General features: G+C 43.1%; 1 protein-coding gene across 1 annotated transcript in view; it reads right to left on the bottom strand.

The window, feature by feature from the left end:
* FASN (fatty acid synthase) overlaps positions 1-18,039 on the bottom strand; it is a 43,964-nt gene that overhangs the window by 16,849 nt on the left and 9,076 nt on the right. Inside the window, exons 5-23 of the mRNA XM_074607390.1 lie at positions 17,421-17,621; positions 16,845-16,967; positions 16,069-16,184; positions 15,670-15,804; positions 12,456-12,915; positions 11,927-12,114; positions 10,967-11,156; positions 9,369-9,463; positions 8,831-8,965; positions 8,327-8,530; positions 6,571-6,686; positions 5,946-6,121; positions 5,393-5,584; positions 5,011-5,091; positions 4,731-4,916; positions 4,283-4,462; positions 3,860-4,063; positions 2,325-2,635; positions 1,792-2,181 (exon numbers count right to left, since the gene is read on the bottom strand). Of these exons, the coding sequence (XP_074463491.1) occupies positions 1,792-2,181; positions 2,325-2,635; positions 3,860-4,063; positions 4,283-4,462; positions 4,731-4,916; positions 5,011-5,091; positions 5,393-5,584; positions 5,946-6,121; positions 6,571-6,686; positions 8,327-8,530; positions 8,831-8,965; positions 9,369-9,463; positions 10,967-11,156; positions 11,927-12,114; positions 12,456-12,915; positions 15,670-15,804; positions 16,069-16,184; positions 16,845-16,967; positions 17,421-17,621 (3,683 nt within the window). The remainder of the gene's footprint in view (positions 1-1,791; positions 2,182-2,324; positions 2,636-3,859; positions 4,064-4,282; positions 4,463-4,730; positions 4,917-5,010; positions 5,092-5,392; positions 5,585-5,945; positions 6,122-6,570; positions 6,687-8,326; positions 8,531-8,830; positions 8,966-9,368; positions 9,464-10,966; positions 11,157-11,926; positions 12,115-12,455; positions 12,916-15,669; positions 15,805-16,068; positions 16,185-16,844; positions 16,968-17,420; positions 17,622-18,039) is intronic.

Below are 18,039 nucleotides of genomic sequence, written 5' to 3'. Positions count from 1 at the left end.
TTTATCCACATCTAGACTACTCCTTCTTCCTTAAAAGATCCTCAGAAAGTGGTAGGACAAGTATCTAGAAATCCTGGTTAGGGAACTAGTCTCACCACCCTACCAGGTGTGCAAAAAAACCAGACCAGTGACCATGCTGCCAAATTCCATAGGGTGTTAGAACGTGTCTAGAATTTAATTCCAGCAGTAAGGCACACCTCCAAAGACAGAGATCCCAACAGAGAGAATAACAGAAGTGGAAACGCTGAGTTTAGATGTTACTAGTCCGTGTCACATAAGCCCTGTCTGCAATAGAAAAAGTAAAGCAGGACAGAGGAAACGTGAAAAACCAAGTCACCCAAATCCTTCAGCTGCAGGGCAGTGGGGAGAAGCATCCAACCCCTAGCAGGTAAAAAGCACCTATACATGTAAGTTACATTGAAATAGCATTCCAGAACAACAAAAAAGTGAAAATGCACATACGGCATATCCAGAAATACTGAAGCTCTATTATCTGAATGAAATAAAGATTACTTCAGTCTCTTAGAAAAGCATCCATTTGCTTTCCATTTGCCAGACGCAAAACAGCAGAAGGTTTTTAGAGCATGATCCCTTATATCAAGGGCTAGGGACAGCGTCCCTATCGAGAAAACTTTAAGAACTATGTTAAGTCCTGCCCACTCTTGCCTGCATAGTATTGTTTTCGTTAGAGAAGGTGCATCCAACTCACATGTATCATATCCAAGAAGTTTGCTAATACCAGGCTACTGACACTTATGACAGATACAGGTTTTAAGCAATCAGCTTCAGTAGCATCTCAGAGTCTTCTTTTTACCCCGCTCTTCACTAGGTGAGACGTAAATCTGAAGAACTCACCCTTTCTTCTCAAATCTCCTTGAAAAATCTTTGCAGAAAGTGAATCTATGTCATCGCAAAATTCAAAATCCAACTACCACACTCCAGAATTACAAGCAAAAAAGTTAAACTATTAGAATTGCTACTCTCTTATTGTAAAAGAAGATCTGAGAGGCTACAGCCACTCAAATCAGCAATAACGCATACCTTCTGTAAAGGGGCAGTTTCTCCATTACTGCTTAGTCTAACAGCTGCCAAGAGAAAGGGATGTCCCAGTTCCCACCTCACCCTAGCCACTCACTCTCCTCCTCTTGTTCCAGCATCGGCGTTAGTTCATCTGCCCATTATACTGGTTTGCAGATATAAAGCAGACACCCTGCCCTCCAGCCCCCTGACTCCAAGGGCTTGTTTTGCTGTATCTCATTACAGGATCAGATAAAGTGGGGAGGAAGGGAAGGAAGGAAAAAGCAAAAAGTACAAGAGAAAAACCTTCCTTTCCGGGAGCATTTCAATGTTAGAACTTAACTAGGTTGTAAAGCCTCACTCCCAGCAGTGATATTTGAAAGAAGAAAAAGATTCTGATACTGAAGCATTTTAGGATCCTACAGTGATAAAGCTGTACCCCATCCAACGAGGCAGCACATTATTTTTATTTTAGCTACAAAGGAATTGTCCTGGCCAGTGTTTTCATACAGATACAGAAATGACAATGAATAATTTTCAATGCATTAAGGCACTCCTGACTGAACTCACAGTTTACTCTCCCAACCTAATAACTTGGAAATTCAGAACTCTTCTGAAGAAGTGCTTGCAGAAGTGTACTGAAGAAGTCCTGCAGAGGGCCTCAATGGAGAGTGATGTAAGTGATGCCCAATCAATGTTCATCACAAGAGCATCTGCAAGCAGCAGACTCCAGACTATCCACTGGGAAAGTATTTCTCCTTCCAGGAGGCTTACCTCACTCAGGAAGCTGTGTTTCTGCTGTAGATCTGGACTGGTAAGGAAACTGACAGTTTCTCCAAGAGTTTGTCCTTTAAGAAGGGTGTGTAGCAAAACAAACCCTCCTTCTTTTACTGCAGCTGCCAAGTTAGAGAGAATTTCAATGGTGTTCCCCAGAACACTTGTTGAACAGTTGTACACCACCAGGTCAGCATCAGTCAGATTTCCAGAGGGAAGACTAGAGGGATCCCACTGGCTAAAGGAAACTCCAGCATCTTGTAGCTCTGTTTCATTAGCTGAAAGAGTTTCCGGGACGCGGTCAGTGGCAATGTAGTCCACCTGCAACAGGGGCTGAGCATTCAGAATACTTTTGACACGAGAGAACAGATGTCCACTTCCTGCAAGAGCCTGAGAGAAGAAGGAAAAGGGGAAACTAAGTTGAAGCTTGAATGATACCCAGAAATTATACCTGTAATAACAGAAGTATGCGATCGGTTTACTGGAAACTCTAGGAACACTAGCTATGGTCCCATCCCGTGCTTCCAGCTAACCTCTACTATCTTCATCCTGTGACTGGTCATGTTCTCCAGTGCCACATCCAGGCAAGTCTTTAGCTCTGAAGAATCCAGTAATCCATTGAGAAGAGGGTCATCCTGCAGGTGCCTCCTCTCTCGAGTCACAATCTGTTCCAGCTCAGAATGGAGGTTTCCATTCAGTTCCAGGCGGCAGATTTCAGCAAGGATATGCTGAAGGCCCTTCTGGGCGGATGAGAACTCTGTAGCAGCCACTGCAGTTTCTAATCCAGGGACAACTAGTTTGACCCCATGCACTGCCACCTTAGCCTTTAAGTTCAGGATTAGATCTATGGAACAGAAGAGAAACAAAACAGAGTCAGATTTTCCAAAGATTTTTCTTTTCCTCTTTGTCCCCATTTGCTATACCAGCTGATCGGCACCACAAGTTACAGCATCTTGTCTCATTAGCCCACACACAAAGACGCAGTGCATGCTCCTGTACATTCACATGATTATGTATCGTGCCGTAGCAGCAGCCCCCAAACAACTGGGCTTTTTGGCAAGACAGCCTAAAACACCGAAGTTACCCATGGCAAGACTGACTGAAAGAGGGCAACTAACAGAAGACCTCTGACTGATTTAGGGAGTTGTGGAGGGAAATTTTAAGTTTCCGCAGAGGCTAAAATACTTTTTTGCTTTATAATCAGATGGAAAATAGCTCATCCCAACTAAGAGCAGAAACAGCACTACAAAAAACATAAAAAAAAAATCCCACTACAGCATGCGTAAAAGACTTTGGGGACAGTATTTAGGCGCTGCAGAAAAAAGAGAAATCTTTAAAATCTATCACCAAATCAAAGGATGCGTGAAGACACTTTACAAATACAGAATGAAAAAAAATTGCTGTCTCAAGATATAAGAAGATTCATCACTAGAGTAAAAACTTCAAAAAAAAGTAGTAAATTTTTTTCCCTTTGATGAAAAGGCACCCAAAGCGATGAGCTGAGTGGATGTCTCCCCATCCAAAAAGCACCGTACTAGGCTACCAGCTTCACTATAGACTAAGATGCTCCTATTCTATTCTTGAAGCAAACACAAACCTTTTTTTGGCACGCCTCATTAAATCACTTTCCCTCCTTGGATATGCTCTTGTGCCCACAACCACACGGGAACAGCCATGTCAACTTACCCATCTTGGCAGTTCTCAGGGGAAAACAAAACAAGCTAAAGAATTGAGGGAGTGGGCTGGATTTCTCTTTGAAGAAGATGATTTGTGCCCCTCTGCTTGAAGAGGGGGTTGTGCCATCTGACATGGCATCGACTATTATATAAGGGTAGATGCCCCTCCTGCCCTACTAGGCTTTACGCCTACCCACATTGTAGAGATACCTCAGGCAAAAGTAGCTTTTAGCTTCTAGCAAGTGTACGTACAGAAGACTCCTGCTGAAGTCTTCCACAGAGACCAACACTTTATTTCTTGGATGTTCTGAAGAGTATGAAGAGCTTCTCTCAGACATTTCTGCCACACTGGAAGATTCCCCTAATATGACAAGAAACTAAACCCACACTACCTTTGCATTGCTCCAGATAGGCAGTAAGATGGACACTGGAAGACAAACAGTTAATCTCAGTATAGGGCACAAAGCAGAATTTTTCCAGGGTAGGAGGGATCCGTTCCTGTTGTCGTCGTGGTGCCACAGAAGCATGAAGACCACTGATCTGAACACCTCCTGCTTTAAGGCTATCAAGACACTGGTCCACAACAACCTCAAAAGCTGAAAGACAGGAAAGAAATATAAGCTAGCATCAAACACTACAATATTTTATTCAAGTTGATCAGATGAACAGTGCTATGTCAGACTGTTACAGAAGCTGCAGAATAGCTTGCAGATTAAGAGGGCCCCTCGAAGTCCACCCTACTTCTTAGTAAGCCATACATTCATCCACAGAGCAGTCAACGCAACTAGCAAAAGCCCAAGCATGAGAAACGTTACCTTCTACATTGTCCTGGTACTGGCACACCTGCTCTTGATGCAGCACTGGGTCAATACACACTGAGCGAATCCTGGTGGGTAAGCGTAGGCTGCGCCCAGAATCAGATAAGATTATCACATGTAGCAGGGTGTCAAGGAAGGTCACCCAGTTCCCATTCCACAGAACTTTCCCTACGCTTGCTGCAAAGAAGAGGAAGGGGAAGCCTCACTGTGATTTTTGTCATCCAGCAGATACCAGAAGTCACCGCTTATCAAATGCAAAGTCTGCCCAGCCTCCCTTGTAAACTCCAATAGTCAGTTCTACATTGGAGATAACAGCTTTCCCAGTGCTCTGTCAGAGCACGTGGTTGTTCTCCATTATCACACAAAGCACAGTCAGTTGGACCGTTAATACAAGTGGAAGTAAAAGATCAAATATTCATCATCCTTCTATAGAAAGTAAATTCACCTTCACTGTTGCATTCCAGAACACCCTGGAAAGTTGGTCCATAATTATATCCACGCAGATGCAGCTCTTGGTAAATGTCTTCTTTCAAGAGGTTTAACTTTGAGCTCTTGCCTACTTGAGGCTGAAAGTCAACTGGCTGGTTATGGATGTTCTTCAGAGCCGTGTTTTCTAGGAAGGAAACCTTCCCTGATGGGCACAGTGTCAAGAATAAGAGTCATCAGTGTCCATAAATAATAGATTTTAGTAGGACAGTGCATATACTTACACTTCTTTCACTTACCACTTACAGCCAGATTCCCATTCCCTGACACCTCAAAGCAGCGGGAAGCAGGCATGAGTCTTACTTCCAGCTGTACTGATCCTGCAAGAAACATTGAGGGAGTCAGGACTGTGAGGTCATTTGTTGCTACCATCCTTGAGCAGAGATTCCTCTCTCACCATCTCCAGACTCACTGCACGCAACATGGAATAAAGATGACCACGGAATAAAGTTGACCTTGTGCTACTTGACTGTATGAATTCACTTCTTTGTTCAGTCATATTGCACCCTTCTCTATATCTTTCTCCCGTGTTCCTCCTCACTTCCCCCTTGCACTTCTTTCCTCCCACTCCCTTCATCTTCATCACACAGTTTTGCAGTTGTACCAGCACTCCTCACTCACCCTTTTTGGGAAGGATAGTTGCCTGATGAATCGTGACATCTTCAAACATAACAGGCATTTGCTCCATAACCATGCCAAGAGACCGTGCCAGAGTTCGCCAAGCCAGCACTAGGTACCCAGTTGCTGGGTACAGGACTCTGCCGTCAATGCAGTGACCAACCAAGTAGTGGTCAGGAGAGTCAGGACTCACATCTGTCAAAGAATAAAGAGCAGAATAAAAATACTACCAGCGCCCTAACAAAGAGGTCTTTTCCCCTCAGTGTCTGTAAGAGGTTCTAGTGGTTTCCCCAAATATCCTGCCTGGCAACATACAGCTCAAAGACATTGTGAGTCTGAATCAAGACAGTTCCCAGCTCTGTTCACGTTCTTTCATCCCATTTCAGAAGCAGATCCAGTCTTTTTCCATCCAAACCAAACCAAGCCAAGCCTTACACTTCAGAAAATGGCTTCAGGGATGTTGCTTTGAGTAAGCTTTTTATAGTTTTACAGAAGAAATGCAGTGGTAAAGCAGGAAAGAGACAAACAAAAAAAAAACCCAAACAGGCAAACACACCAATATTGTAGACTGAAGCAGACGCAGAGCCTTTGGAACCTGATGGAAAGTCTTCAGCTTTTGGAACATCCCATTCCTGGCTATGGTCCCATTTGATGTATGGAGAAATAAGGGGTGTTCCCACGGGGACAGGGTATTCCACAAGTGGGAACAAGTTATTTCCAAGAACATTTATCCTAGGAAGACAAAAAGGATCAAGACAATGTGTGTGGGGTGAAGGGGAAAAAAAATTGACCATAATACTTAGAGGTCAGACAGTAATTGGTCTTGGGCTCCATGTCTGAGATTTCTCCAGGAGTACCATGAATACTTACTGCAGACAAGTTTGTAATTCTAATAGTCTACAAGATGCAAAGTTTATTTCCAAGAGCTAGTTCCAGGGGCCTAGGCCTCTAGAATGGCACTCCTTCTCTTTAAAAGGCATCTTCCCAGCCCAAGCAGTCTCTAACCCAAGGCAACGTTTCATAAGTGAGCAGGTTAAATATGTAAAGCACAGATGTAAACACCATTTTTTTTTCAGGTTTGTTGAAAGAGTATTTCAATCCTTGTGAAGATATGCACGCTAGAGAAGAGACTTGAATTCTCTCCCGACACCCCACTCGCCCTCCTCTCTTTGTCTCCTTACCCAGTTAAATGAATCTTTCCAGTCTGTGTTAGGAAGAACTCCAAATTATTTTTGTGATCTTTCTTCATCAAAGGTAGAATGGTGCAAGTTGGTTTCAAAGTTCTCCTCAAGATAGCCTGGTCAAGTAGAGTCCATAAATTACTGGTGGAAGGCACTACTTACTACTTTGTCTCTGAGTTTCTCTCTATAGATCTCAAACCACTTCTGTTTCTGTGCTAGGTGCTAGAACATACAACATTTTAACAGGCAAGAGTAAGAGCAGCACAATACCCTTCCAGCAACCCAAGAAGTTGCACATCTGGTAAAGCAGAACCTACATAATATTAATGAAATCTGCCAAAACACAAATCTCCCTTTCCCAAGCGGATTCTCAAGTAGAAACAAAAGCTGCATTTCAAGAACTGCAAGATCACTCTTCTCAAGCCTCCCACTCACGCACACACACATGCACACACAGAGCTTTAGGCCCTTACTCCCAGGAGCAGCCCTTTTTAGTCTGAAGCATCGTAGAGCATTTTCCAAGTGACAGCTATTAAATCAAAAAACGTAGCCTTGAACATCTGACCCAGCTTGTATCTCCTCTTCAATTTGATTCCACAGTCTTTAAAGGGGAGAAGGAAAAGGGGAAGCAGAAACCAGAACACTCTCAAACCCAGCTGATGAAGCCTTTAGTCACTTGCATTAGAGTCAAAAATTGTACAATGATTTTAACACGAAGTGTAAAATATTTTTTATAGAGAAAAATACCTGTCTAATTTAGAAGCTCTCCTCTGATTCTTCCTACAAATCACTTTCAAAGCATAAGTAAGACTAACATGACGTAATAAATATACACCGGATTGGAACTCAGAAGCACTGTTTAACTCTTAAACTTGACTCACAAGTAACAATTCTTCTTCTTAACACTCTTCTCCTCTTGCAAGCCACAGACCAAATAAAAAAGGCCAGTCCTTGAGCCTTAAAGGACAGGCACAAGACCCCAGCACTGATCTTGTGGAGCAAATGTATCCTAATGCACCTCATGTTCTGCATTTTCTACTATGGAGCTAATTCCACAAAGATCAATTCTTATGGGATGGGGAAAGAAGTGTAATGATCTGATCATCAGTGGAAAGGAGTTTATGAAGAGAGAAAGCTCCTGTGGTCTCAGGCTACTTGGTCTAGGAGAAGAGGAGAAAAAAACACCCAGAACTACCAGCCACCACCTTCTAAGACAAGAACTTCAAACCAAATCCAGTGTACAGATGGTGATAACAGATTTTCCATAGAGAAGGCCTGTTAGCCTTGGATTTCTCCTCCCACCCCAATTTCACACACACTCTCCATTAGATACAAACAATTAAATGCTTCTCTTACTCATTGCACTGTTCAGAGCTGACCATCAGCTATCCGAAATGCATGGCAATGAATAAAAGCAACAATGTGAATCTCTGGATGGGGAAGTGATAATGTGTTGGGACTTTTTTTTTTTTTTTTTTATTTTTTATACGTTAACATACACCCCCCTCCAAAAAAAAGCCCAAAACAAATAGAAGAAAAATAATCACACAGAACACTGCCCCCCCCCCAAAAAAAAAAAAAAAAAAAATCACACACCCAAGAAAATGTTAAAACTGGGAGAGACTCAGAAGTACTGGAGTGAGAAAGCGTTCTCAGAACTAGATGGGGGGGAGCAGTGTTCCCTACCCCTCAGGCCCTCAATCTCCCTCCTGCAGCAGCATATCAATATAGCACCATACTGACACAAATACAATACCTGTAAAAGAGCATGTGGGGCAATCTCTACTACCACGGCATTCTCTGGAACATGCTTCAGCCCTTCGTGGAACAGCACTGGATTCACTAGGTTGTTCACATGATACTCGGCAGAGGAATTCCTAGCAAGATCACTCTGCCACTGAGATTCAGGGATAGATGTACTGATCCACCGTGCTGAACGAGGTTTGGGATGTGGAATGACCTACAGACAGACAAGGAAGAGGGAAAGGAGGAAGAATTACATGTCATAGATACCAATAAGACAGGCAAAAGCAAGCAGACCCTCCTTGTTGCAGGCCATTTTTCTCAGCTTGATTGCTCAGGACACCCTTCTGCTTGAGGCCATAGGACTTAAAACCTTAGGTCTCCCAGCAGTTTACATGCTCTTCTAAGATTTCATTCTCCTCCTAAAGAAAGGAACCCCCCTTACGCTCAACGTGACCTATACTCAAATCCAGGTGCCTGAGCATAAGCCACGCGAGCCACAGTTTGGCAATATTACCTTTTTCAGGGCACTGAGCAGCACTGGTGCAATAGACGCCATGTAATAGGAATGAAATGCGACTCCAGCACTGCGCACCTCCTTTGCGAACACACCATCCTTTTTCAGTTTGGCTACAAACTCATTCACAGAGTTCTAAGAAGAGAAATATAAGTGAAGTAAAAATAAAAGCTCACAATGTATTTGGGATCTGTATGAGCCTGTACTCCCCCCCACACCCTTCATCATTGACACTTAAGGGGAGCCGTATCTGGGATGAGGTTATTGCCTTCTCACTCTCGTAATTTATCTCTCATTATGTCCATGGCTGTAAAACTATTCAGCACACGAGATCTTTTATTACTAGCTTACTGAGGCACTAATATAACTTCCTTTCATAGAATATTTGAGTGTTTAAGTTTATACAAAGCACCATGTCCCCTCCCACCACTTTAATCCAGCTCCTCTTTGCAAGTAGCTGAGCTTTAACTCAGCTTCACGCTTTCTTCATGGGTCCCACTCACAACTCTGGTATGCACAGTATCAGTTCCTTGCTCACCAGAGGCCCCGAAACAGTGACAGTATCTTCAGAGTTGTGACAGGCTGGCACCACATTTGGAGGACAGCGTTGCTTACACTCCTCCCATGTCAGACCTGCAGAAGGAAGACACAGAATGACAACACAAGTGTTTCTAGCAGTGAGCCTCATAAGGGGAGGCAGTCTTAACGGCACAATCACTGCGCTTAATTCAGCATTTTGCAAAACTAGGAAGGATTCTTAAGAGAAAGACAGACATCGCCCTCTGCCCCAAAAGGGGTTCTGCAAAAGCTAAGGATATTTATCTCAGAGCTTTAATGTGACGTTTATCACTGTGATATTGAGCACAGGAACAAAGGACTGAATCTTTGTACCATCCCATTAAGGGATGGGGTGGGGGGGAACCCACACACTTTCAAAGCTACAGAGTTGGTTGTTTTGTCTCATCTTGCCCTTAGCAATCCGGGCTAGAATAGGAGAGAGAACATATGAGCTTGACTCACAGAAACAGAGCACCACAGAATACCCATAGAAATCGACAACTCCAGTGGCTTAAGGTAGCTTAACATACACAGCATCTGGTCATATATTACATGGGTACAAGTCAGAGGAAGAATCTGAACCCAACATCAGATTACAAAAATCATATATGCAGCACTCCAAGATAAGTTCAGCAATAAGTGTGTGTCATGTATTTAATATCAAAGAAAAGAAAGCTAAATTAGGTAGGTATCCTTTGTGGCATTAGTTAAAGCAAGGAGTCTAGGATAGTAGCAAGTGACCTAGTCACCAGACATACTACAGCAGACCTGCAACAGCTTTTCTCTTAAGTGTTTCAGTTTTTAATTGACCACTGCATCCAATAATAAGAAGCAGAAGAGCAACAATGCTACCAATAATAATCTTATTTTTAAACATTAAGTCACTGTGAAGCCACACCATGAAGACAACCTGCTGGGTCCAAAGCTCAAAATTTCTCCTAGTAGTGGGCAAAAACTATAGGACTTGCAGAAACACTGAGCAAAGCTTGTTCAGGAGAAAGCTGCTTCAGTGCTATTAGTCCCATGTAAGTTCTATTGGCATTAAGTTCCACTAGCTAGTTGCCTACTAAGTAGTAGTGGCTTACTGGTTTCACATCTCATTACTCTTGACAGTCATAAATATCTCTCTTTATTTTTTTTCAGTAATTTAAATACATATATGTGTGTACATATACACGCACTATAGAGATATCTCTCTATTAAGAAAAAAAAAAACAAACAAAAACACCCAACAAAAACTCCAGTGCCCTGCCCAAGATTTTCACCTCTTTTCAAGCAGGTTATTTATCAGGCCTCTGTCATTGGTCACCTGTCAATAAATCTCTCAATTTCCACTCAAGTTTTGGATGGATTACCAAAATCCTGCTGTATTCCAGGTCAGAAATTCCTACCACTATATCAACTTCAACACTTAATATCCTGTTCTACATCAAAAGAAAAAGAAGAGGCAACAGTAGCCAAAATTTTACAGTTATGATTGTCTCCACCAACACATTTCAGAGCCCAATTTTATTCCGACCATACAAGAGAGATGAGGTGAACTCTCCTGTACCACTCCTTTGGTAAGGGTATACTTACCGACAGCAGCCATTCCTCCTGGGGGTAATTTGGCCTCTTTAACGCACCGTCCCCGCCAATAAGCGGCAAGAATGGCTTCTTCATGACTTAAGGAGTTGTCTGCATAGCCACAAGCTAGTTCTCCCACTGAGTGGCCCAAAATCCCATCAGGTTGCAGACCTGCAGCCTTCAACAGATCAATCTGAGCAATCTGCAAGGAAAAGTAGGGATTAATGATTCCATGCCAGAGTTAAGTGGGTGTCAGGCCTCAAAGGCCCGCAGCTGAAGTGAGTATATTACAAAATGGCTTTTTGGTACAGACATTCTTCTCTCTCACTGCTATCTCCCCCCGCCCCCCGGCAACTGCAGCTCCAGCCTGTTTCAAAACAATCCCAGGAATCACTATGTGACTCCATCATTGTTTGGGCCTCTCCACTATGTACATTTCCACTAGGAAAGTATTTCCAACAACAGGAGGTCACCAAGAGCACATCTGTACAAAGTAAGAGGCAAGACCAGTTTTCCAGATCCCTTTAAAAGCCCTGCCTTTAGTTTGTTAAGAAACAACGAATCCCACATTGTCACCCAAAATTAAAAGAGACTTCATTCAGCATCCTTTAGTTCATTTGCAGAACAGATTTTAGAAGGCATTCTATGGAACCTTGTTCCGTGGCATGAGCCTTTATGTAAAACTTAAAATATTCCTTAGTCTCTTAAAAGGAGAAACTGCCCCTCCCCCCCTCCAAATCAGTTTAGATCAATACTCGTCCAAGCATCCTGCAAGTGGCAGTCCAAAACTGTCAAGGGTGTAACATGCTCCCTCCTACCAGAGAGGTACTTCTAACAGCTGCCATTCGCTAGCTACACAAAACAAGCTTCCCTTAATCAGTATGAAACGTTACTGGCTAAACAGACACACTCGCAGAGCAGGCCTACATGGACTGAGTGCATGACCCCCTCCACCAGTCTTTTGAGTCTTACCTGAATAGCAGCTAATCCAACAAATGCATGGACAGTGTCATCAAAAGTGTTCTCGTCTGCTTGCAGAAGGAGGTCTGAGACCTTTAGGCCTGTGTTCTTCAAAGCCTCATCCGAGCGCAATATAGACTGGCGAAACAAATCCAACTTCATAAGGCTCAGGCCCATACCTTTCCACTGTGTTCCCATGCCTGCAGGACAGGCAAAGAAAGTGAGCTTCAGTAACGCTCCGTAACAGTAGACGCCACACACTCGCTCTGGCAGTGAAAGAATTCTAAGAGCAAAGTGTACATTCCTAACATCCTCTGAATTCGGCACTGCTTTTTATTTTCCTGGACTTCGCTATCATCAGAAGATAGCGAAGTTGGAAGGATTAGATAAAACACAGGAAACATGAGCGTCCTGACATATCACAGGGCTGCAAGGTGTCGCCTCATGCTAGAGTGGAAAACATTAGAGCACAGAATCTAATTGCTCAAGCCCCAGATCTACAGAGGAAAACAGAAGCCTGGACCCACTGCTGCACACCTACCTGAGCAGATGTACCACAGCGGTCTCCCAGACGCTTGAACTTGCTGAACCTCTGTTATGTCACTCTCAGTGCCAACTAGTGTGTAGCCCCTGTAGGGCATGGAGGATGCAGGAACTGCAGAGATATCACTGAGCAGGCTTACAAATGGGCTGCAGCTTCCATGTTTTCTGCTCTCTTGAATTAGTATTTCCACAGCTTCCTGGGTTCTGCCACAAATTTGAACCAGTCTTGGCACGCCAGAAGTCTCCACAGGCTGGCGTTTGTTCTTATTTGGCCTCAGAATGACATGAGCATTAGCACCTCCAAAGCCAAAAGAGTTGATGCTGACAAGGCCACCTTTCACTGGTGTTGGTTTACAAACTACCTCCAAAGAGCCATCTTTTAAGGCAGGAATATCTGGATTTGGGGTATTGAAATGAAGATTTGGAGCCCACACCCCATGTTCCAGAGAGAGAATGACCTGGAAGAAAAAAAACCAACAGTGTTCTGTGCTCCACATTTTCTTGTAACAAACATTCTTTTGTTGTTATTGTTTTACTATAAATGACCATGTAGCATACACTAAAGCAGCGCTCTATGTTTGGATAAAGGGACACTTTAGAGAACAGCATTATTGATGTTACAGAGGTAGCACCTACTTCACCTAGGCAAATTTTAAGTCCATGCAGGAAGCCATCAGTGAAGGTGAGGGGGGTAGTTTTAAATTTAGCTTCCAGACCCTTTCTAACTGGAAAGCCGTGCAGCCTTGCTGGAAAAGCAGCCTGGCTACTAAGAATATCACATTTTCTTTCTCCCTCTCCAGATCCTGTTGCTTCATCACACTCGGCTTCATCTCTCCGCAGCCACACGTAGCCAACACATGCTCTTTCTTATCACAATGAATGCTTCCATTTCTGCCTTTGCTGCAAATGAGCCAAGCTGAAGCACTGGTTAAGGAGTTTCCTTGCTGCTTCGCACCCGTTTGTTGTCTTCTTGATCCAAAAAAAGAAGGGACAGCAGACTGGTCAGAACTGGCAAAGCCAAAGGGAAGTACAGAAACAGACAGAGTTAGAATAGCTGTGCCAAAAAGCAAGAATTCCCTTCTCTCAGCAGCATCTCTACAAACAGCCCATGACACCAAGCTCCTCTGTGGCACAAGTCGAGCAAATCACAGACCACAAGGTCCGTTGCAAACACTCAGTGCTCTGCATGTTTGGTCGTTCCTTCATCACCCCCAAAATGGTCAGATAAACAGATATTGTTTTGGGAACTGTTCTTCCAAGTTGACAACGAGACATGGCAGCTTACCTAGGAGGACAACCAGCATAAATGCATGATTTCAACTCCAGTCAGCATGTTTAAAGTTGCAATGACCCAACTATTTTCATGCATGCTGTCCTACACCAACAATATTACGCACTATGAACTTGATGTTGCTTTACACAGCACACATATTTGTACTTTTAAGTCTGCCACGGCTTCTACACAAGTTTGAGAGTACAGTACAGTGGGCATACACCAGAGCACCAAGAAGCTTTGTCTTCACTGTACAGCAAGTAATTAGACAGGCTGAGTACTTCAAAGCTGCAGGTGAGTTTTCCCTCCCTCACCAGAATTTAACTTAAGTGGCTTTGGCAAGCCCTAGTTTCTTTTGTAGCTATCCACATAATTAATGGATTCTCTTCAAGTCTGAGATTAGATACTTTCAAGATCTATTTTCCTAACTGACATCTCCCATATAAGACCATTTTATGGAATTCCAAAAGAAAACATTTATAGAAACTGCAAACTTCCTGAGATAGTTACTGTCTTAAGAGACAGTGGCCTTGGTGCAGTTTCTGTCTAGGTCTCAAGGACGCCTGATCTGCCATTCTGATCAACTTCCAAAGCTTTAAATATGAAGTGCTGCCCAACTTTCAAAGAATTGAGAATAGAGACAAAGCTTCAAGTACTTTCAAGATGCCAGATCTGGAAACGAGACACAACACAACTTAGAGGCACAGCAAAAAGATACTCTAGCAGGCATGGTGGGTGCCATGGGCTCTTGCCTGCAGATGTAAGTTCCCATGCAAAGTTAAGTGACAAAAATGATGAAAAGAGTGAGAAAACATGGTGTCAGAGAAGTCTTCAAAAAGACATTATGGCCCTTGTCTTTGCAGTTCTGCATCCTCTAAGACACAGACAGGGAAACAATACCTGAAAGTTCTGATCCTGTCCTGACAGATCACAGCAGAACGGCACTAAACAAACTGTTTATAGTTTACCATACAGTATGGATGGAGAGGTTTACTTTCTGATTCAGTTATCATTCCTTTTATTAAGAGGGTGTCAATCTGAGGGATAGAGGTGCTAAAAAAAGTAAACTTTCCTCTACAGACAGATAAGACACCGCTGTCTCCATGATGATTTATTTGCAGATGAGGCTATCCAAAGCAAGTTGTATGCATTCAGGTCACAATAACCACTTTAAAGAGCACAAAATTCTAGCAGTGACAGTGTACGTGACTTCAACTTGCATGGCTCCAAGGCTGTCAGTAATAGGCTTAGAACCAAGTGTGAACATTAGCCAGCTCTCCGCTAAGCAGTTTAGCAGCCAGAGCCAATAGACGACTGTCTGCCTACCGCAGTAGTTAGTAGGCTGGTTGCTAAGACAACCAGTTATTCAAGCTGGTAGCCTCATCCCGAAGAGCTCACCTGGCTTCCTGCCAACACAAGAGAGAAGAGGAAGAGATGATGACAAACAGCCAGAAGGATCAGCTACACTTCTGGCACCACAAGCCCACACTGCCTCTTATGGTTGGTCATTGTCAACTAGTCCAAAGATTTAAATCCCTCTACTTGTACACCTCCCAAACCCAAACGACTCACAGCAGAGTTCTGTTGGAAGGTCCAGTGTAAAGATAATCAATAAAGTGACTGCAAAGCCTTTATTCTGAGCAGAGTTATGCTCATGTTGGATTCGGTAGGAAGGGGGAACTCAAGTGTGTGTGCACACAGCAGAGGGCCACCTGGGCATTTGTGTCCAGCTTGCAGAATAGCCGCCTGAGCTTTTAAAGGTATTTGCAGGTGAAGCAAGAAGTAGGTAATTAATGATAAGCACCTGAGCTGTTCTCATTACCAGTGAACATCTTATCTGGATCGGTGCAAATTTTCCTTAAAACAAACAAACATTAAAAACCCATACACTGTTGTGTTCCCCTCCTCCCCCAGTTTTCCTTCTGAAACCACCTGTTACCTTGGCTAATGCAGCAAGCCCAGAGGCAGGCTCTGGATGACCCATGTTTGACTTGGTTGATCCAATCAACAGTGGCTCTCTCTTGCACTGACAGAAGATATTTACAATGCCATTTACTTCCTGTGGATCTCCAACCTAGTAGGAAGAGAACGAGAATGGCTATTAGCGAGCACTTCCAAAACACACCACAAAAGAGAAACCTGAAAGATTAAGAAGCTTGGGCAAAATCCAGAAGTGGCAAAGCAGCATATATTCTAGTAACTTGTGGAAGGGAGAAATATAGTTCGCTTTGGAAAAACAAAGAACAGTTTGATGGAAAAGTGTGGCAAGTGATGCAGAGAAGAAGATAAAGGACAAGAAAACTCCTTCACACTCCAAACCCAAAGGGGCCATGCTGACCTTGGTGCCCGTCCCATGAGCTTCAATATACTCCACTTCTTCAGGTTTGATACCGCATTCTTTGTACAAAGCTCTGACCAACTGCTGCTGCATCTCTCCAGATGGGAATGTCACACCTAGGACCAAAATTGCCATCAATTCCTATCTTATATCAGATGCTTTCTGTTCTGATTTTAGCACCTTTTCTACTGCCTGGGGGTACCAGGTCCAAAAAAAAAAAAAAAAACAAAAAAAAAAACCAGAGAGAGACTTTTTAAGGATTTACCCCAATATTCTTATCACCAGACACAATCAGCTTCTCGGGCTCTTTGGAGGAAGAGCAGAGGAACCAGAAACAGACCTAAAGCAATGAGTTAGACTAGTGTGGGAAGATACTGGTTAGCAAAATACTAGGACTTGTCTAGATCAAGCAGAATATGTGAAACTTGTTGTCTCCATAACTGGACAGGGGGAGAAGTGGGACAGCACCTTGTAGTCATAACACCACCTACATTTCTGCCATCAGTGCAGAAGTTACTGTAGAGATGTCCTGAGGATGGCCGAACTAGCAACAGGACATTCCTATTGCTTTGTACAGTAGAAACCACCACTTGTCTTTAACTTTATAAAATAGGGTCCTGAACTTTGCATTACCAAAACAGAAAAAAAAAGAACAATAAAAAAACCCCTTCACACATTGAAAGAGCAGCCACCCTCTAACGGCCCATTTTTGATGGCAAAGACTCTAGACTGAACATTTCTGTAGGCATCTCACTTTTCAGAGGCTCAAGGCCTACCTTGCTCCTTAAAGCCATCGGTGTTACTTCCAGCATTGACTATTGTGGCATAGATCCGCTTAGCCATAGATCTCTTGGTCAAAAGAACGACAACAGCAGCTTCAGAGCGACAATATCCACTTCCTGAGAGTAGAGAAAGAAGAACAAGTCACTAACTCTGCTCTGCTTTGAATGAAGTTGCAAAACACCACGCCATAAGATCACCTCATTCCTGTGCTACCACTTAAAATAGACGACTTTGAGAGTATGACACATCCATTTCTTTAAAAATAATAACAATTATGTCCTAGAAAGGCTCGCTGCTCATCAGAAATGATGACAGAAAGTTGCCACCAAGAGACAGCTATTTCCTCTCCCCAATGGCTAAGGAATAAACCATACAGTTTCTTCCCCACAGTTAGTTTTCCAGGTTCAATGGAGCATGCAACACAGATCAGGTCCAGCATATGTCCCAAACAGTACATCTAGGAACAACTATGAGACCAGCTCTTTGCTCTATTACAAGAGTATCTGGTCACAGACTCCACAATAAGATCCTCTCATACAACATGGTAACTCTTTGTACCGATGCCTTACCTGAAGCATCAAAAGCCTTGCAGGCACCGTCAGAACTAAGCAAACCCAGTTTCATGAACTGCACAGAAGTGTTGGGTTTCAGCAAAAGGTTGACCCCTCCTACTAGGGCTGCACTGCACCGTCCATGACAAATTGCCTTATAAGCATTTTCCAGAGCGACGAGACTAGAGGAGCAGGCCGTGTCAATAGCTATGCTTGGTCCTTACAGAACAGAAAGGGAAAACAAAAAAGCTTTTTTTTACTGGTTATTTCCTAGAGATGCTCTTCAAAAACTACAAGATAGGATCACAAGAGAAACATATTCAAAAAAAAGTTAAAAAAGAGTTGCTTTAGAACATAACAGGTAATCCTGATACAATGGGAGACAAGAATCACCATCTCTGCCTGCTTACCACGTAACAAGGATGAGAAAGGTGGGAAAAAAAATTGCAAATAGTTTGGCTTTAAGGGTTTTGGTTTTTTTTTTTTAGAATTCTATCTCCATCAAAGGGAGATATTGTAGCTTTGCAGGTAGTTTCCTCATTCTCACCAATAAAAATCCCACTCCCTTCCCAGTATCTCTGTTGCTCTCCCGAGCAATTCCTATCCCTCCATTCTTATCTTCAGTGCCACACACAGT

The sequence above is a fragment of the Larus michahellis genome, chromosome 14 (genome assembly GCF_964199755.1).
Source record: "Larus michahellis chromosome 14, bLarMic1.1, whole genome shotgun sequence".
Classification (NCBI taxonomy): Eukaryota; Metazoa; Chordata; class Aves; order Charadriiformes; family Laridae; genus Larus; species Larus michahellis.
Note: the sequence above shows the minus strand (reverse complement) of the source record. Positions and strands in the feature narration are given on the sequence as shown.